Source organism: Echeneis naucrates, chromosome 22 (assembly GCF_900963305.1).
Source record: "Echeneis naucrates chromosome 22, fEcheNa1.1, whole genome shotgun sequence".
NCBI classification, from domain to species: Eukaryota; Metazoa; Chordata; class Actinopteri; order Carangiformes; family Echeneidae; genus Echeneis; species Echeneis naucrates.
Genome location: NC_042532.1, coordinates 3444237 through 3466221, shown reverse-complemented (window position 1 = coordinate 3466221; position 21985 = coordinate 3444237). Strand labels below are relative to the sequence as shown.

At 38.6% G+C, this 21985-nt stretch overlaps 1 protein-coding gene across 3 annotated transcripts in view; it reads right to left on the bottom strand.

Annotated features, from left to right (window-relative positions):
- Window positions 1–245: 245 nt before the first annotated feature.
- Window positions 246–21985, bottom strand: part of eipr1 (EARP complex and GARP complex interacting protein 1) — a 55711-nt gene continuing 33971 nt past the window's right edge. For 2 of the 3 annotated variants that reach the window (XM_029494469.1, XM_029494470.1), the window contains exons 7-9: window positions 11037–11204; window positions 7322–7489; window positions 246–2691 (exon numbers count right to left, since the gene is read on the bottom strand). In XM_029494469.1, coding sequence (XP_029350329.1) covers window positions 2517–2691; window positions 7322–7489; window positions 11037–11204 — 511 coding nt within the window. In that variant the 3' untranslated portion in view covers window positions 246–2516. The remainder of the gene's footprint in view (window positions 2692–7321; window positions 7490–11036; window positions 11205–21985) is intronic. The other variant, XM_029494471.1, reaches the window with a different exon arrangement.

The following is a 21985-nucleotide window of genomic DNA, read 5'->3' as shown; positions in this document are numbered from 1 at the left end:
TTTGCACGATGGAAAAATATTTTTTTAATTTTTCTACAGGGAGGAATTGTATATATTGTTTGTAACTTTGACTTTGCTGATCCCATTAGACTTCAGCCACAGAGACATTTTGATGAGTTAGTTTTCTGTTTGAGCTCTGAGTTTTAATTGATTTAATTTTTTCCACAAATATAGCCCACAGTTTCATGCCTTGTGTAATGAGTGGCTTAAAAAAAAAAAAACAAACTACTTCTTCATCAGCTCCATTCACTCACTTGGTTTAATTTTGAATGAACAAATTCATAGTTCTGTAGAACATCTTGTTTTCAGATTGTTAAATGATCGGAATCGGAATCCTATACATCCAATACATCATGCATGCTGTGAATTGGCTCTGTGTATGACATGCCTGGAAAGCTAACTACTGTTTGGAAAATCAAATGCTAAATAACATGAAATTCATGGAAGCCTGAGCTTTACTCAAATACCTAGTATGGTAGATTATTGTTTTTGGACTATATGCAGACACTTTGAATGAGTTCACTTGAAGATCATAAATAGTTTTCAGCGAGTGAATGACCGATCTCCTGGCTGTCCAGAAACCAAATTAAATATAACACTTTCAAATAAATCCGGTAATGCGATCATTTTACTGAGTCAGAAGTGGCAGGTTTCTGTGCTGTTGGCAGATGTATTTAGTATTTGGTTATGTTCATCAGAAATATGTGGAGACATAATTTGACAGTGACTTGTGGAATCAAAGGAAGAGCTATCAGTTCAGGAAAGGCAGTGGCATCTTCACAACAGCCAAAATTAGATACCTAAAATTCAACACTACATGGTTTTAATTTCACATTTCTAATAGCCATAATTACATGAATGCAGGCTCAGGTACTGTTAGCAAAGTGTAAATGCTTAATATTTAGCCATAGCTAGCTCAGCATGGTGCATTCATTTAGAAAGTCATTTAACTGTGGTATTACTTGGGAATTAACTGGATTAAAACAAAATGTATTTACCTAAAAAACTGAACAGCTGACTCAACCAAATACCGAACAACACATTTTTAGGTGAAGACAGCGTTACACTGAAAACACACGATGAAAGCTGAAAAAAGTGTCCATCCTCTGTCCTGACTGGAAAGATGCTGTTTGTCATAGCAACTTGTCAGTCACAAGGTAGCCGTGCTTAAAACACATTTTTTAGTTTCATTCTAATTGTATAGAATGACAATCATTCTGCAGCTAGAAGATTTCAGACGAGCGAGTGCGGTGCAGAATTATTCAGAGAGCGTCCATCACTTGAACTGGTGTAATAGCATTAGAAACAGTCACAGCACCAGGTACACTTCTCAAAAGGCTTGGACCGCATACTCTTCATCAATCACGAGTCTTGTCGGTGTGACATGCAATGAGCCAATCAGAGTACCAGACGTGCTCTGAGCCTTCTGTGGATTACTGTTACAATGGCTCAGTGTTTCACACAGAATCAGAGAACACCTGTATTGAGTCGATTACATACTTTCACTGGCCAGCGAGTCTGGTCCCGACACCTCTGTGCGTCTGGGGAGAAATACAGGCTTATGCATCAATGAGCCGTACACAACTCTCCAAAGAATTAAAAGCAAATCAAATCTAATTATTTTTATGTGACATTATCTGTGGTGGGAAAAACCTGATGAACAGATGATGAACAGAAAACAACGTGGCACAACTCGTGCTGTACAACTGACTGAAGACTAACTTTGCAATTACTCTCTGCCGCCTCAATACAGCAATGCACCAATTTGTGTGACCTAACCTCAATTTAAAACCAACAGGTTTATGGTAGACTGGATGTAGACAAGTGTATTTGCCTTTTACACAACATAGGCGCTAGACCAGAAAATGACAACTGCATAGGTTTGGAAAATGGGAAAGGCACGCGTGCTGCATTGTGCAGTACTTTGCTAATGAAGTCCATACCTATTTGGTTGGACCACAAAAACTGTTAAAAGACAACACCTTGAAATCTTTTAATTTGGACATTGACATTTTCCTGTATTTATCTATTTTCACAATTTTCTGACATTTTGTTTAAACTTAATTTTATTTATCCTTACAATAGCAACGCATAAAAAACTAAACTAAATAATAAACAGTAATTAATAATCCATACACAATAATCCTTAAGTACTTGCTGAAGGATAATTAAAAATAAGCGTATAAAAGCAAAGTCACGTTACTGGGATTACTAAAATGAAAATATCCCTGTGTGTTTTGGCGATCGGGTTAAGTCAAATGTTAAGAAGCACACAATGTCAATGATTTTTACGTCTTTTATTCGTCTTTACTTTCACTGGGATATTATTATTTCACTGCATATTTACATCACAGTCACTATTTTTCACTGCTGCCTCACTGTGCCGTTTGTAGAGCTGTAGACAGCACCCCCTACCAATTTATCATGGAATGTCAGTGTGCAAAGATGTGCTGTACTCTCATCTTTTGCACTCTTGCTGTACACAGTCACACAAACCTGTTCAGATCACCTGTGCCTCAGAGCAGAATGCGGTATTTGAGGGCCCGGGGGACCCTGTTGATCACGAGGCGTCCGTCGTAGCTGAGTGAGGCAAAGAGCCAGGGGTCAGCTGATGACCACTCTGCTGCATACACACTGTCTTCATGCTCCTCGTAGGTGGAGACCACGCTGTCCTTCAGGGGCTCCTTACCCCTGGATCATACATACACACAAGTAACAACACAATTAGGTTGGCTATAAAACATAGAAAAAGACTGCATTGCATATTGCACAAGAGTTTGTTTAAATATACAAATGTAGCTAGCTATTTTAAACAGGTACTGTAGGGACCATCACATTCTCTCTCTGACTCTGTTGTGTTGTGGACTGCCCAAACACAGCATTGCCTGCTGAGGAAGGGAGAATATTTGCTTGTTTATTCAGTCTTTCTCTCTGTATTCAGGCTGTGAACAGCAGCCTCCCCAGTGCTGAGACACTTGTACCACTGCCACAACACTGTGACAATTTTTAGAATTATGATCTATTATTATTGCCTCCGCAAATTTCCCCCAAACCCTTAGCTGTAAGTAGTCCTGAGGGGAAACAGTGACATAAATATTTGGATTTATTTTACACATAAACTATTTCACATAGATAGTAGCTCTTCCACTGAGCTGCAGCCAAAGATAACAGCACTCTATGTGCTCTGCTCATATAGATTCATCTTTTAAGTAAAGACAGTGAAAAAGGGTCCTAAAGGATCGCATCATGTCAAAGGACAGCAGTCAGAGATACTTTTGATCAACACAGAAGGAAGGAGTGGTTATGTTAGTGACTATCGCTCTTTGGACAGTTCAAGGCAGTCTCTCAAGCAGCTGATCCATGTGGCAGTGCACTGGACACTGGACTTTGCCCCTGTGATCTAGATGGCATGTCCAACTGTGAGGAGACCACAGAGATTTTCAAGGTGTGAAGATGGAGGCAGAGTTTGCTTGTGTTTCTGTTTGACAGGTGGGTGACATTAGCATTGCCAACACGCCTGCATTGTTATTTCTTTGTGACAGCTGGTTTGTCAGCGAACAGGTAATGCTGTTTAATTAGTGTGATCAGTGCTGCGCTATGGCAGGTAACATTACCTTTCTGTGCCTCTGCCACTCAGACTAGTTTCAGATCAAACATTTTTCCAATTTCCATGTGTCCAATTGGAACTTATGACAAAAAAAGTAAAAAAAAAATAATAATAATAATTGCAGAGGCAAAACACCTAAAATGTCATTAATGCCAAGCATGTCTTAACAACGCTCTGCACCAAGTGTGTTTCTCAGAGTGTGGCCACTTCATCCACTTCTAGTTGAAAATTTCTGAACTTTTCAAAAGGACATCGGTATGCCAATCAAATAGGGCAGAATGTATCACCCTTATGACCAACAAAATAGAGTACAAGCTTGTTCTGATACTTTCTGATGTAAAACTGAAAAAAACAAAAAACAAACAAACTGGTTGGACTTCCGAGCTTTTATCACTGTAATGTCACCAATGGCAAAGTTTGACACTGAACATCTGCACAGCTGTTAATACTAATGCTGACTAGGATGACACTAATGATTATTATTATAATATTATATATATACCGTGACCTGACCTGATGAAGATGGATGGACAATATATATATAATATAAAATATTGTATGCGAGAGCACAAAGAAGAGGAGACGAGAGAACAGATAAAGGCCTGAAATCAGTTGATACAAGGCTTAGTGTAAGTAGAACATGATGATCATCATGATGATAATCATTCATTCTATTGCTGTCTCCAAAAAAAAAAAAAAAAAAGTTTACAAACATTACAAAATGTTTCTGTTGACCAATCAGATGACTAAAATCTGAATAAAATGTTCAGTTTCCATGTTGGTTAATACTTTTTTGACAGAAAAAATTTATGAAATTAGTTGAGTTTGAAAATAAGTCATGGACCATAACCACAACAACAAATATGTTTCAAAAGCATCTTCTTATTAGAGTCTTTGTACAGAAGAAGTGAAGTAGTTGATGCCTGTGTGAAGAGTAAAACCTAAAAAAAACAAACAAACAAACAAACAAAAAAAAAAAAACACTTCGTGTTTTTTGTTTGACTTCTCCCTTTAACCACAAGGCCACACTGACAAACCAGAAGAACAGACACACAAAATCCTTTTTAGAAAGGAGAAGAAAAAGAAGAAGAAAACCCTAAGCATGCTAAAGAATAATTCTCATCCTCAAATTGAACAGAATCGTTGAATTTTGAAAGCAAGTCCAAGCAGTGGAGGATGTCTGTGCATAGTGCTCAGGTACTGTGGAGTGGACATGCACTGTACATACAAGAGGGGTCAATAACTATAGTGGCAGGGTTAAAATCGAAGCTGAGTGTTGGTGATTAGGAAGAAGGGGTGGTAATTGTGGATAAGAGTCAGTCATTGAGTGTAGGAGCTGGCGGTTACGGTGAGAAGGGGAATGGGAGCATGGTGGATGGAGGACAGTGGCAAATTTGGAAAGCACTAAACAGTAAGCATTACTGATGATATCCCTGCAATTTTAAAATCAACTCTAAATGCTATAGAGAAAAACTCTTCAAGTATTTTGATAGCAACCTAAGTTACATTCTTTTTTACCTTTCCACTTCAGACAGCCACTATCATTCAGAGTGTCAGAGCATGTGAATGTGAATCTTCAGAGTGACTCATATCAAATGACCTGACGAAAATATGCAAAATATTTTTCCAAACACTTTAGGATCTCAGGATTTGTTTCATTTGGCTCCTTGCAGCAGTTCAGACATATACAAAAGGAGTATCTGTAGTGATGCGAGGCCATATCTGGGTTTTAACTAAAAGAAACCTCTGCACAAAGACACGAAAAGAAAATTCATACATTAAGATATGGTTAGAATTAATAGTGGAGCTGTAACACTCAGTTGGGAGTGCATTTGTTACATCTAGCTAATACTACATAATTTAAATGAAGACGGACAGAGGGCCAAGAGACAGACGGTGTAACAGTAAATGCTGGCTTTAAGTACACAAGACTGAGAAAAAAAGCTTGCTACCAGTTTCTCCTGCTTTCAAGTCAGTCCTGAAAATGGGATTATTATCATTAAAATGAAAAGTACGCTGAGAATGTTTTATTTGACCTCCATATTGTTGTCGCATTTGGGCAACCAACATTTTCAAATTGGCCATGAGTTGGAAAAAGGTGGGAAACACTGACTTAATGCAACAGTGGTGAAATAAATCCCATATTCATGAAGGATGCACTGCTTAACTTTGCTGAACATGCATTAAAGAGCTGTCATTTCAGCTGTATAAGTTTTTGGAGGCTGCAATGTGGTTTGTTGAACTGTGTTGTGTTGGCTAAATAGTCTGCCCTCATTCATTTGAATAGATGCACAGAAAAGAAGTGGCACCTCAACAGGATGCCATACAAATGAAAGGCACAAGGGACAAAATAACTACTGGAAATAATATATTCATGATACTATGACCCTTTCCCCCGTCTCCATTGTGAAAAATAAACATTAAACTGGTTAAATTATAGGAAAGTTAAGCCATTAGTGCAATGTTTTTCTCATCTGACACTCTAATTACAGCAAATAGTTTTGCTAAGTCACAGGATGGAGTTGCATGAGATCAGTAACCTTTTTTTCAACACTGAAAGTTTTGGAACTGTAAGGATATGCTGTCATGCTGGTATTTTGATATTGAAATGAAATTAAGTCCCCTCTTCATTTTCTAATTCCAAGTTAGTTGCATGACTTGAAGAGTATTATTTTAATAGTTATAACTGTAACGGAAAGGAGGAAGACCAAAGGGAGACCAGTGAAAGCAAGATTGGGATCAATTCCTTACCTTGAAGAAAAGCTACAGTAAATAACATCCATAGCTTTCAATTTTTGGCTGCGGATGCAATAAGTGACAAAACAGCTATATTAAAAATACAAAAATAAATTCCGACACGTTAGAAACGTGAAACATGACTAGGTCAAAATGGTATTGTATGCTATTTACATTTAGAGTAGTATCATCTGGTTTCAGCCATTTATCTGTTTGTTATCTGTTTGCCTATCCCCTTCTTTGTGCTCACATGTACAGTATTTTATTAAAGCTTATTCACAATGGAGTTGTTTTAATTTCCATAATTTTCTCTTTCTGTTGTCAGACAATAGTACAAACTAGAAACTAAAATGGCGCTCATTAAGACGCCATGTCAAGCAGAAGTTACAGCTCAAAGCTGCTAAAATCCTGATTCATAATTACAATGTCCTCTGACAAATTCAGCATATACGTGAGTTAAATATCTCTGCTATATTTGATCACAAAGTCCACTTTCTGCTGCTCAGAAAACCCACTAAGCCTTGCTTTCTTGCTTTTGTAACCAATGGAAAAGACTATAATCAACAATGACACAGACACAACACCCGAGTGAACCCACTAATTTCTGCTCAGAGAGGAAGTTAGAGTGTCATTCACTCATACAGAGGTGTGTCTGCTGAGAGAAAGCCCGATGGCATCCCTAATGGAAAATATGCACATTTTTCATCTACAAAATGTGAATGACTTGGGTCTGAAAAAGCTGCAAAATTATTCCTTTGATGCTCCTTCAAAAAAAAAAAAAAAAAAAAAAAAACTCCATAGAAGGTTCCAAAATGTTGAGAGACATAATACGAAAAGGCAATAAGCAAAAGTGTTCAATCTAAACCATTTCATTAGAGCACTGACCAGCTCAGCTGCGTGACAGTCAGCTTGCCAGCGGTGTGACAGCCATCAGTCAGGCAGGTATAAAAGCATTTCCTTTTCAAACAAGTGACTTACTTGTCATCTTGGTGGTTATCCTCCCCCTCACTTAGCTCCTCATCGTCCACCAAGTGTCCGAATGGCTCTGAGGAGATGGACACCATATTGGAGAGAATGAGGCGGCTGTCACTGCTGGCTGTCAACACCAGCTGGTCATGGCTGTGGTTGTAGCGGACACTCCACACCCTGAGACAATAAAACAGCTTATCAGACGTACTCATCAGAATGATGAGAATGTGGATGAAGTGTGGTCATTTTACATTTAGGCATGAAGTCCACTGCTGTGTATCTGTCTTTCATTGTCCAAAAGGGTGTATAGCCATTTAAACAAACAGTACACATTGACTCCTTTATACAGGCAGACCACACATGCTGACACACACACACACACACGTTGAGAATCTGCTTGTGTGTCTCTTTCGCACACTTGTGCCCACACAAATCATGCAGAAAAAGCTGCGTTCTCACAGCGGGATTCACAACAAAATATGCCCATTGCGGTGTCTATTCAGATTCCAATAATGGGGATTTGGTACCTTGCAGTCTATATTTGGGCTTAGTGCTCATGTGTTGATGATCATTATCATAAACTCCCTGATCCAGGTTTTATTTGTTGCTCAGTTTCACTTACTTCAAATCCAGCTGCTTCTCACCTTTCTCCATTCTGTCCCTGTCTTTCTATTTCTCTGATTGTCAACACCGTCTCCATTGCTTGCTCTTTTTCATCTTTTCTCTCATTCTCTCTCTCTTTATGTTGTCTATGTCCCTCTCTCTCTCCCTCCCTCTCTGTGAGCCCCGGGCACAGCTCAGAGTGCGGTCCCAGTTCCCTCACAGGGAGGGATTGAGGGATAACCAAGGCTGTTGACAGAAAATCAGCCTTGGCCACGCCGTTCCCTGCGCTCCTCTAATCCGCTTCCCTGCTAAAAAATAGTCCCTAATACCCCCAGCAGCCCTGAGGCCATATCCTGGCTCTGCTCCGAAAAATGAGCATGCACAATAGACACACACACACATACAAAATCAGTCAGGGAAACACCTAAACACACACATCACACCAAATATGTGTGTACACACCAGACAAAAACTAAAACACACAAACCTTTTTAGAACACTTATGCATAATAAAAATGCTTGAATACTCACAATTACACATAAACACACACACACACACACACACACACAGATAAAGAGACTATAAAAAGCTATGTAGACATACACATACACACACACACCTCTATCTGAAATGTACAGCTATCTACAGTTATGGATATGTTTGCCAAGTCTATCTTTCTTTTGGAGATAACACCCACTCTTTTGTGTCTGTGTCTCTGTTTGTGCGTGTGTGTGTGTGTGAATGAGTGTGTGCCTCTCCGTCTGCCTTTATCAGGTGAAGATTGGTGTGCTGCAGCAGTAGCCCACTTTGGCTAGCAGACACACTGATCATCTATTCAGCTCACACAGGAGAGAGTGTGTGTCTTCCATGCATCCGCACTTCTGCAGTACACCAGGTTCAGGTCTCAACACTGCCTGGAGCTTCACAGCAGACAGTCTGGGACAGACTGGGTTGCATTTGACCCAGAGTGATTTAATACTTACTGACAAAACAAGGAGCTGCCTATTTAATTAGTAATTAGTGTATTACTACTTTTTATTGCACCAGCAGTAGTAAGTGCATTTCATTAGTTAGGAGATAAAGACATTAATAAGACTAGAAACCAATCAACAGTGAAGTCGACAGAGTCATCATGTTTATCATTAGTGTTAGTGTGTTTTCCTGAATGTGGCTGAATTATCCTCCAATGCTAAATAAGAGGCAGTTTGTCCATTTTGCAGATTGTTTGTTTTTCTTCTTTTTTTTTTTGCATTTTATGACTCAAATTTAATGAAGTGATAAATGCTTTGGAAATTTTGCTTGTGAACTTCAATTGATTGAAATGTTTAAGATAAAAATAATATATTATTTATTAAAAGTTGAAACTTTCCTCAGGATCAACAGTGGTTCTTATACCTAAAAAAAACCCAAACAATTTGATCTGTGAAAGACTCTATGATATCTGTATAACATCTAATATATTGTCGCTTATATCTCGCTGAATTTGCTCATTAGTTATGATTCTCTGGCTTTTGGCCACACCTTGTAGAAATACAATCTGTATTTATCAGCAGGCTCACTGTGCTTAAAAACATTCATATGAGTTAAATAATCTTATCTAATTTTGGTGGAAAAATACCCGCAACTCTTTTCAACAAAAAGTCATTGAAGATTGTATGAAAAGCTGTTAAATTTGATATTTGGTGCTAATTTGAAAATAAATAAATAAATAAAATAAAATAAAAGGTTCATAACATGGAGAAATCTTGTGACAAAGAAGATAAGTTTGCAAAACTGTGTTCATTCTAAACCATTTTGAAAGTGCAGTGACCAATAATTGTCATACAGATATGTGACACTCAGCTGGCCAAAGGGTTTAGAATGGCTTTGCATTACCAGAGTTCACAGCAGTTTAAAATTACACTTTAACATTTAACGAGCACATTTCCAGGATCAGCGACTTCATTACCCTGGACATTCCACAAAACATGCTGAACTGTTTTCACGTGGATCATTGCATAGTAAGAGCATTTTCAATGAGGGCTGGGGATAACTTTCAGGAAATTGTTTCTCGCAAATGACAGTTCATGAGAGTGCGCCTTCCCTAATCCATACATACAAAGTTTGAATACAAACTTAGATAAGCCATAAGCTTTGTGGTGACACACATCACGACTACAACCATGTGACATTACAGCAGTGTTAAACAACACTGTTAAAATTAATAAAATTTGCCTTTGTCTGATATCAGGTGAACCAAGGCAGATAAACATAACTTGACAACAGTGACAATCCTGAACACAACGTTGCACACTTGCGGTTTTGTACCAGTTCATTTGTACCAATGGGGGATTTTAGAAGCCCTCCCTTGTGTGATTTCTTGGTGGTTTCATCTATTACTGACTGGTGCCTCACCTAGCTAATCTGACATTCTGTCTGACTGCTGTCTCTCCTCTTTCTTGTCAGCGGCCACTTCATATCTTACTCCGATTGCTTCACATTTGGTTCTTTTTGATAAGAAATCCGGGCAGCATGACAGCATAGTGGTTAGTGCCGTTTCCTCACAGCTATGAGGTTATGGGCTTGATTCTCTGGGCTGGGGTCTTTCTGTGTGGAATTTGCATGCTTTCTGCGTGCGTGGGTACTCCGGTTTCCTCCCACAATCCAAAGATGCGTACGGTTACTTGGTGAGTGAATTGTCTTTAAGTCTGACTGTGTCTGATTGGTCGTTGGTTTCGGTCTGTCTGTCTGCACCTGCCCAGGGTGTACCCTGCAATCGCCTGGAATGTTGGCCGTGACCCTTATGGATAAGCGGTAAAAAATTAGCGAGTGAAAATTCAACATGATAATCAAAGTCATCTCAAGCCCAAAGTGGGGTCAGGAGCAAAGTGACTTCTCCTGACTGAACCTGAGGACATGTAAGATTTCTATGCATCCAACATTTAGAAGAAATCTTATAAAATGCAAGTGTATCATACTTTATTACCCATGTGCTGAAACTGGGTGACAAAAGGTCGCATTCAGTGTGACACAGTGGTGACGATTCGGAGGGATGGACACTTGCATGAGACATGAGCCTTGGTTCAGGGATGCTCCACCTAGGCCTCTCAGCCCCCACCACCACCATTGCAATTCACCAACCAGTGCGAGTGCTCCTCCAGGCTCTTGACAGGCTCCTGTATGTTGCGGACGTCCCAGAATTTGACCTTGCAGTCGTCTCCGCAGCTGGCCAGGTAGTACTGTCGGTTGGGGTTGAAGTCCAGGTCACGTACCAGCTGGCCATGGGCGTTCTCTATACAGTAGATCTGACTGGAGAGAGACAGGGAGAAGGAGAAAAGAGAAATGATGAGAGAGAGCAGACAAACAAACAAATGATATGAGAGAGGTATGGAGAGAGTGTAGCGAGAGAGAGAGAGAGAAAAGGACAGAACAACAAAGGAATATGGGAGAGAGGGAGAGAGCAAGAATGATTCATGGGGTCAAAACAAGCAGGAACATTCCCAGGCTGAATCAAAGCCTCCTCTGTGTTTGTGTCTGTCAGCGAAGGCCAGGCTCAATAAAGACACCAACATTGACAGGAGTAAATTATAAAGGCAGGCCTCATAACTGCACAGCCTTGAGTTCTGTCTCGAGTGAAGTTAACAGAATGCGTGGAACAGGAAAAGAGACTCTCTGTGCATTGTGTCGCCATCTTTCAGGCCACCTCCTCCCCCTTTCATCTCTGCTTTATCTACACATTCAACTGATCATCTCTCTTTGAATTCTCAGACATAGATGAACCCATATATAAGAAAATTTAGACCCAGCTCACCCGAATTTCCCACAGCTTTTCTTTCAGCGTTTTTCAGTGTTTTGTTTTTCTGTACACAGCTGGCAGATATTTTCAGCCAAGAGGTCTGATTAACCTGCTGTCTGCTTCCTGCCCTGCACCACTATAAAAGACAGACAGAACTACAGACTGGTAGATTTGATTTTCAGATTTGATTGCTTTATGGGCATACATAATCATTTGTCAAAAATGCTTGTTTTTTGTGTGTTGCTCAGCTATTAGTGTGAGGATAGGGTTGAAGTGAATGTATTTTCAGTGACCATGCAAAAAGCATGATCACTTGGAAAAATTATAATCAGAGATCACCCCTAATGACCTGTAGCCTGTGTGTGTACATTATTGTCTGACCTGAATAATGTGGATAGAAATCTACAAGTGTGCTGCCTGCATTAGTAGGTGGCTCACGATTCTAAAAAAATTTAGTAACAGTGAGTGAAAATCAGGGCAGCACAGCATTCATAGTGGTTAGCGTGGCAGCATCACAGCAAGTGAACTCGATTCCTGGGGTCTTTGTGTGGAGTTTGCATGTTCTCCCGGTGCCTGCGTAGGTTTCCTCTGTGTACTCCGGGTCATGAGAATGGCATGACTATGCATTTGTAGATTTATTAGTGACTCTAAATTGCCCGTAGAAATGAGTGTGAATGTTTGTGCGTCTTTGTGTGTTATGCTGTTGTGTGTTATGGTTAATGTTTTCGTGTTATGGCAAAGTTGTGTTTTAGGGTTACAGTTGGTCCATTGCTGTCATGGTACTCAATGGTACTGTCACTGTATTCAAAAATAAGAACTTAATGGAGAAAGGTGAATGTAAGATTTATTTACTGAAGTAGAGGCTAATGAATTATACCTACATGGCGATTCCCACCCTTAATCAATTCATGGCTCACCAAATATCAAAAGATTTTCCAGCCCCCGTCTGACCCTGTAACAGTATGGAAGCAAAATGATGCATTCTGCTAGCCCATTTTATTTTAATGATGTCATTTGCTTGATTGAGCTGTTTGGGCCTAGAGAATTTAGTTGTTAAAAGCTTTTGAGTGCTTTCGATTATAACCTTTATAGACTAAAGACACATTTGATGAAGAAAATTTTAGAAATGTAACAAACAGAACAGGAGATCCTCCTCACAGTTCCAAGGAGACACTGTTTAGAAAATAAAACCCTTTTACATTAAATCAATTTTCCCAGTGAGACAAGAACATCAAACTTTCTATACATGGTAAAATATCTTTAGATGTGTATCATTCATAACCTGCCGTTTGAAAACCTATTTCAGTTTAAGCAGCCCTTCTACACTATGCCTAGCTAACAATGTTGTTAAGAAAGTATTAATTTTGTTGTTAATATTTGCTAACTGTATTTGAAGCCAACTGGTGCTGTTTTACCAAAAGAAATCAGCTGGTGTACAGGGAATGAAAACTAATTTGAATAAACCAGTAACTGATTGGATCTAGAGCTCTGACTTCACCATAAAAGCAACAATGTGTAAAAGTGTAAAATAACTACTTGCTTTCTTCAACACCATTTCCTCTCCAGACTAGCCGCGCAAAGCTTAGTTTGGCACAGATTTGTTCAGCAGAGTGGAAAGCCACTGCACTATTGCCCAGCTGGATGCCAACAGCAGCTAGCCAGCTAGCTAGTCACCCTGCTGATCATGTTAGGCAATTAACATGCTAATTAAAAATCTCATTAAAATAAGGGAGGAAGAAGAGAAATGACCTGGGGCAGACTGCTGGGCTTCAATTAGGTCAAGACAACTCAGGGACTGTGTGACTCTGTGAGCATGTGTATGTGTGTGTGCTTGTGTGTGTTGTTTTTAGCACTAGACTGTTGCATAGGTGTTGGCATATGGAGCTTGACAGAAAGTTTCAAATAACAAGTGAGAAAGCATCGAGCAAAGACTCTAAAATAAGTTCACACAAAATGATATCTGTTTCGCACATATTACCATGTATGTAGACAGACACCAGTGTCAGGCTTGTTACCAGGATTTACTTCAACATGTTATGAGCATATTTAAAGATTTCCAGGCAATTCAAAAACAATGACACTGTTTCTATCATGTTGAACATTCATCATACATACTCTCTGGAGAAAAGGCAGCATAGTATTCAGTCATTTTATAAGTCATCATCAAAGGAAAGAAACAAAAGTGTAAATTTTGTTTTATTTTTTCACAATGACAGCATTGGTTAAAAGTTAATATTTAACTGATGTCTGATCATTTGATCTATCAAGGCTTTGGTATGGAAATCTATTGCTGTGTGGTTTCCTCACTGGTTGGAAGATATGACAGCGCAACAATATAAAGTTGTAAAAGATTTACTGTTTATACCATAATAGCAATTAAACAAAAATAAAAATGCTGGTTTTTGATAGATGATTCTGTTATGGGCTCAGTATTATATCAGATGTTGAAAATTTATGTTAATGCTGTAATTAATTCCAGCAAGTGTCTGTGATCGGCCAACAATCATTTATGAATTGTGACACTTTAACATCACTTGATGAAAACAAGTGGCCAACTGGCCAATGGAGTGATTACTAAAATGATCTTGCTGTGAGAGTTTATTTGTAGAAGCCAGAATTACTCAAGAAAACATCCCTGCATATAATAGCAATCATTTATCAATAGGTTCTAAAAACAGCTCTCTGTGATCTTTACTTTTGTTGCAAAAGTTGAAACTTGAGCAAACACAGATTACATAAGGTGTTTGAAAATAAACTAATGTGAGGAGTGGATGATTTAATAATGGATGCAGATTCTGCTTTGTATGATTTTTAACTGTTTTGAAAGCCACAATATGATTACAGTTTTCTCAAAATCTCAACCCTACATGTATTCACGTCAATGAATATTAAACAAAGCCACTGTGCAGAACAAATAGGATTGTTCATATGGCTCAGGATGGGATGATATGAGTTTATTCTTTAATTTATGTTTTATCACGTTTTATGTTTCATTAAGAAAAATTACAGAGAGATCTTTTGTTTTGTTATCTTCTTTGTTATCTTTTTTTTTTTTATCTAATTGGCAGGCTACTCTCCAGATGTACATACTGAGTGGGGAAACACACAAAAATGTGATTGTACTGTGGGGGAATGGGGGTAGGAGTTAAATAAGTTTTACACCTACTTCTTTTCAGACATGTGATTTAATATCAGCATTATGGCTATTATTATTATATTATATTGGTATATACAATTATGACAAGTGATGACTTTTCTTTGTTTTTGTCTCTTCATTTTTCTTTGTTTGATGCATGTCTTTTCATTTTGTTAAATAACAATTTCTCTTTTTTATTGGACATATTTGAAATAAATAAGTAAAAAATAACAAGTCTTCCTGAAAAAAAAACAAAAAAAAACAAACCTCATTCAAAGTAAAGTTTATCCTGGTGAGTTTCTATCATTAGGAATCATCATTAAAAAGAGTTTAGGTAGACTCTGTGCCAGTTAATCTCTATTTTTGCTAAAGGATCATTTTTGACGGTAAAAAAATACAGGAAACATAGTTTATTTTTCATTTATTTTCCTACAAGGGGATCTGATCCTGTGATCACCTTATTTAACATTGTTTGATTTTCATGCTCAAAAAAATAAATCTGTGATGCAATTTTTTTTTTCCCTACCAAAATGTAAGGTAACGAAATGATTTCTGCTCTTTTCAGGCCATTTTAGATTTCCGATTACCGCATTAACATTGTTAATTACAATTATTTTGGCTCAGGATAATCCTGACTTCAAGTGTCTCATCCCTACATGGTTGCATTGGATTCACAGGATTTTCATATACATTTTAATAGATGAATACATTCAATTGTCAGTTTTTCAGATCATTAATGTTGCAGCCTAAATGAGTTTTATGTGATGAAAGATGGAAAGAATGTTGCATTTTCCCATTGACACTTTACTGAATATTTATCCATTTATGAAAATCATGTTCATGACATTTTAAGCGATGTCACTTATAACTGATGAGAATAAAAATATACTGTATCTATATGTGAAACAATGCCATATTAACCTGCAGAATTCTATGATGAGTCGATGCAGAACTTCTGCTGGACTTTCCCTCAAAATAGCAAATCAGCAATTTCATGTGTGAGATTGAGTTGGGGCACATGATTTATTTACAGTGCACCCTCCCTCTCTTGGGTGTGACTGTGAGGTAAAAGGCGTGACCCTGGGCTGTAGAGTGGCTGAGGTTCAACCCGGGCCACCGTAGAATGGGACGCGTGCACCGCGTCAAAAGGAAATGGAGCAGGAAATTGGGTTAGTTTTGCTCATTCCCTCTTCAATGTCTCTGTGCAATCCCCTTCTTAAACACACACACACACACACACACACACACACACACACACACACACACACACACACACACACACAAACTCCCTCAGCTCAGTGGAAAGACCTGGGAATTTTTTTATGAGTGCTAGTGTGTGTTTGTGTTTGTATAAGTGTGGAGGATTAGAGTTGCGGCCAGCCTAAGCCACCAAACAAACTCAATCTAAAGTCATCCAGCCAGCTATTAATGTGAGTGTGTATGATGGGGGGTTGATGAGGGGACAGGGGACCTATTACACACACTCTTAGGCTCGCAATGATAAAACTGGAAAACACATTCCCAAAATACTGTTATAAGTGTAAATACACAAGATGATAAAGGGACGCTCCAAAGGTTGACAGACAAGGACGCACGTACACACACCAGCGCGCACACACACACACACACACACACACACACACACACACACACACACACACACACACACACACCTCCTTGGCTAAGTCTGGGTGATATATCTAACTCTACTGAGGGGATCGATGGGAACACAGTCACCCATCTCCCTCCCTCTCTCCCTCTCTAAAACACACACACACACACACACACACACACACACACACACACACACAAATGTCTCTGTTTCTATGACAACTGCTGTGGGGAGAGAGGGGGGAGAAAAGAAAAATCGAAAGAGGAGAGCAATCATTTCATCGCTGATCAAAATTAAAGCCTGGCTTTGAGATGGAGTTGGCAGGGAAAGAAAGATGCAAGGGAGAGGACCGGGGAGGCATATAGAGGGGAAGGAGAGAGGGAGGGAGCAAGGAAGGAAGAGAGGTGGAGGGATACCCAGGGATAAAAGTAAGGGATCATCATATCAAAAAACTTAAATGATTGGGGAGTTGACGAGAGACTGCTAAAATCCCAAATGACAAATTTAAACTTCACAAATACAATGTTACCTCCCCTCCTACATTTTATTCCGTGAAGGATTCAGTCTGAATTCAGTTAGTAATACTGCAGCAATTCCAAGTAATATTAATATACAATTCCAAGAGTTTGATGGGTGTTTTTTTGCTAAATTGTAAAAAAGGGATTAGCTTTATCTGTTAGCACACCATTCACTCGTTACATTAGCTTTGGGATTATAAACTACATTGAGAAAAAAAAAAAAAAAAAAAATCACAACTCAATCACAGCTAACAACTTCACTGTGTGGAAGCCATTGCATGTAATGATTTTAATGCTTGTTAATGTCTGTGTTGCTGTGGACTGGATTGGGACACCTCCATTCCAGCAACCTCAGCCAATGTGACATGTTAGAGTTTTAAAAACATGCCAGTTAGTCATAAAAAAGTCCAACTAGCTAATAAGGTGCAATTCCATGGTGCAATAAGGATGCATTTAGGATTTGAACACAGACAAAGTTCAGTAAGTGGTCTATGCAGTGAATGAAAAAGTCTTTAGGTCCACACTGAGGGACTGTCTGCTGACATCCTCTGCTACTTAAAAAAAAAAAACAAAAACAAAAAACATTTGGCAAATCTTTGTCGTGCATTACTTTGGCAAAAACAATGCATGCATATTTACTTGCATATAGAGATTTCGGAGGTGAGACTGGACCAAAAATTATTACATATGTGGAGATCAACAACTGGTGAGTATGTCGCTTTAGTCCATATTATGTTTATAGCCACCAAATGCATATTTAAGACTCTTTAAGTGGGCTCTTGATTTAAAATGAAAGTTGATCAAATCTATTGTATTTCAGCCATTACATTGACTGTCAATTCCACCATATGGGTCGAGGACCGTAAAGGACCCACTTATTGAAATTACTACAAAAATAGCTAAATCTACCACCATTATCGCTGTAAACCATGTATGTGCTGTACGACAGAGGAGAGCTTGACAAATGCAGTAATAGTAAGTAATAGGGATGGTGGTTTCCTGTCATCAATCTACTGGTATTCCTCATCTGTATTCTTAAATTTCCGTGCCTGCATAATGCTGCAAATACATCATTATGGGTTACAGTATGATGTCTGATTCATGTCTTCTGAGGGAGAGGTGAGAGCCGACACACATGAAAAGGTTACCGAAGATTGATTTGACAGTAGCAGGGTTCAAAAGGTCACCCTCAAATCAACAGTACGATGTGGACTACCACTATTTCAAAAACAGCTGACATCTGCATAAGGACGATACTCCATAATAGGCAGCACTTTTTGCATAATGGTGCTATATTTGAATATGTGAATAAAATAGGATGGAAAATGCTTTGGAATAATAGTTTAGCCTGAGCACCCTATCATTACAGTGTACCAAAGCACTTCAAAATCCGTTGAATATGTGGAATGAAAAGGCTGTTTGTGGTTAGATGGTGTACAGTGAGAGCAGCAGTTTATGTTGTCTGCCTGGATGAGGAGTTTTGATGCTGTCTACTTCATGCTTTGTACCAACAGACAGCTTGCTTTTAACCTGGACTATGAAGGAGGAAACAGCACCACTATCAATCATTTTGCCTTCTTTCACACACACACACACACACACACACACTTTCAATTTGCACTCATTGTGCTCATTCTGTTAGGCTCTCTCTCTCACCCTCACATGCACAAATACACACCACAGGGGAGGTGTAAAGAGTCCATGCTTCACTGCAGCACTGCACCGCTTTTCAGTATGCACCCTGCAGTGCTTGGTATGGCTGCAGGCCTGGCAGCTATTACACAGCTGTGTGTGGTGTGTGGTGTGTGTGTGTGTATGTGCGCGTGCATGTCTTACACTTTACTGGACTGTTTGTCCAAAAGGGAATTCAGGGGAGATGCAGTGTAAGAACATCCCCAGTGACAGGCATGCCTCCCTCCTTCTCTCTATCTTACAAACACACAGAAAGAGAGAGCGCGTGAGAGAGATGTTTGACTGTGAGCTAGCCTAACATTATTAAAAAGGCTTAAAGCACCCGGTTGTGCCAGAAATGACACTTAGTCAGTTTTCCCCAAACTAATAAATATGTTAATGATAATATTAATATTTCCCCTTCATCTCCATACAAAGACATTTTGAAGTTATTAGACAGGGTTGTTGGAATAGCACCAATATACATTGATGTATATTTGGCTCTACAACTTATTTCACTGACTGATTCAGACCCTTATCCAGTCATTAATGGCACAAATTTTCTTTATGAAGCGAAGGTGAATTGAGTGTGAGACAGTTTCTTCAATTATTTCAATAAAGCTTTGCGTCATGAAGAAGATGGGCTGTGCATTTAGAGCCTTTCTGAAACCTGAACCTGTACCAGTGGACAGTGAGGTTCGCATGCTCTTTGTCAACAGACAGACTGCGACTACTTAGACTCATTTAGCCTATAGTCATAAAATTGGCAGAGACTGCACCTGTGGCAGACAAAACCTTTGCAGGTTTCTAATCATGTAATAATTCAAATACTTCAGGCCAGCAATACAGCACCTATGTACTTTTGTCAACCTAATGTGACATTTTTTAAAAAATCCTAAAATAAATAAAATACTTCCACTTGTTGTCATGCATGACAATCCCAGTGGAATTCACAGTCAAAATGTAATTAACATGTAAGCAAATGAATCACTATTAGGGCCAAACTTCACGCACAAAAGCATGGAATGACTATATTGACAGACAATTTTTCTCATTTTCAATCATAAAATTCTAGAAATGCCAATGATGTAGATGTTTGCAGGCTTAGTGTCACAGTAGCTGGGCAATATGCTTTAAATGTTTGTGACACAGGCAGTATAATAATATAATATCTAATTTATTAATTGCATTATTTGGTCACAGCGAACCCTAATATTGGTTAGAGGGAAGGAGAGAGGGAGGGAGCAAGGAAGGAAGAGAGGTGGAGGGATACCCAGGGATAAAAGTAAGGGATCATCATATCAAAAAATTTAAATGATTGGGGAGTTGATGAGAGACTGCTAAAATCCCAAATGACAAATTTAAACTTCACAAATACAATGTCACCTCCCCTCCTGCATTTTATTCCATGAAGGATTCAGTCTGAATTCAGTTAGTAATACTGCAGCAATTCCAAATAATATTAATATACAATTCCAAGAGTTTGATGGGTGGTTTTTTGCTAAATTGTAAAAAAGGGATTAGCTTTATCTGTTAGCACACCATTCACTCGTTACATTAGCTTTGGGATTATAAACTACATTGAGAAAAAAAAAAAAAAAATCACAACTCAATCACAGCTAACAACCTCACTGTGTGGAAGCCATTGCATGTAATGATTTTAATGCTTGTTAATGTCTGTGTTGCTGTGGACTGGATTGGGACACCTCCATTCCAGCAACCTCAGCCAATGTGACATGTTAGAGTTTTAAAAACATGCCAATTAGTCATAAAAAAGTCCAACTAGCTTTTTTCACTTTTAAGGTAAAAGTAGAAACATACTTTTTCATATTTTTATTTTGAAAATATATGAATAAGGAGCAAAACAGTGATATGTTTTATGTTACCATACTCTGAATACAAAAGACAAATAGCTCTATGTTGCTTATATGAACAACGCTGTATGTTTCTTCCATGGTGCAATCAGGATACATTTAGGATTTGAACACAGACAAAGTTCAGTAAGTGGTCTATGCAGTTAATGAAAAAGTCTTTAGGTCCATACTGAGGGACTGTCTGCTGACATCCTCTGGTGCTTAAAAAAAAAATAAATTAAAAAAAAATTATTTGGCAAATCTTCGTCGTGCATTACTTTGGCAACTTAATTAAGATTAAGATGATTGATTCACATTGAGGTGATGCTTTTGACATTAATTACAAAAACAGGTAACAAAACAATATTACACCTCACCCACCCACACACACACACTCAAAATCATCTTCTATCACTTATCTGTTTCCTGGTCGCAAGGGGGGCTGGGGCCAACACTGGGTGAGGGCAGGGTACACCCTAGACAGGTCACCAGTCCATCACAGGGCCAACACACGGAGACAAACAACCACTCACACTCAGAAAGAGAAAAAGAAATAGAAAAAAAATTTGCCAATCTTGAGCACCACCTATGTTCTATCTGTACATCCCACATGGAACAAGCCATAATATATTGAGCATATTTGATATATATCGCCCAGTGGGGCAACAGGTGAGACCATAAGTGAGTTTAGGGGTTATAGTTCAATCAGTCATGTGCAGTACAGGCCAAAAGTTTGGACACACTTTCCTATTCATTTGAATGAGAAGGTGTGTCCAAACTTTTGGCCTGTACTGTACGCAGCAGGACAGATAGGATAGGAATTTACAGACAGCGATGATAACAAGCAGAACAGAGACAAAAAGATACAATACTAAGGGGAGAATTAATGAGTTTCTGGATATGGAGTCACACTTTTCATGGGAACAGTGGGCTTTTTCTTTGCTCACAAAGTACAATAATTGTTGTTAAATGTTCTTGTGCAGCTTTGAATGACAAAAAAAAGAGGCTACCCCAAAAGCAACATCATGGGTTCAGCTCTCCAGCATTGACCAAAATTGTGTGATAAAGTCATATTTGTTACTGCCACCATTTACTTTATAAAAAATTAACACTATTTGCGCATATTGTTCATAAATGGGACTCTTAAAAATGTTGCCAAGCTCTTTCTAATGACCTATGGTGAAACTGAAATACCACCTTTCAAAAATATTAATGAAAAAAACCTTGCCTAAAAATCACAACAGAAGCTCTGTACTACAGAGATTAGTTTCTGAATATTGCAAAAGCCAAGGTACACTGAAAAAGACAGGCTGGGGAAAAATGAAAATGTGTAAAGATTCTCTATTAAACCATGCTTTCTGTCCCCAATATCGGAGCAGAGCATTCCATAATTTACATAATGCTGCATATTACATCAGTACAAACTAGAACAGGATCCATATATGTTTTATAAGTAGTGTTATTTTTATATCTTTTCAAAGCATGTGTGTCTCAGCGACAGGGC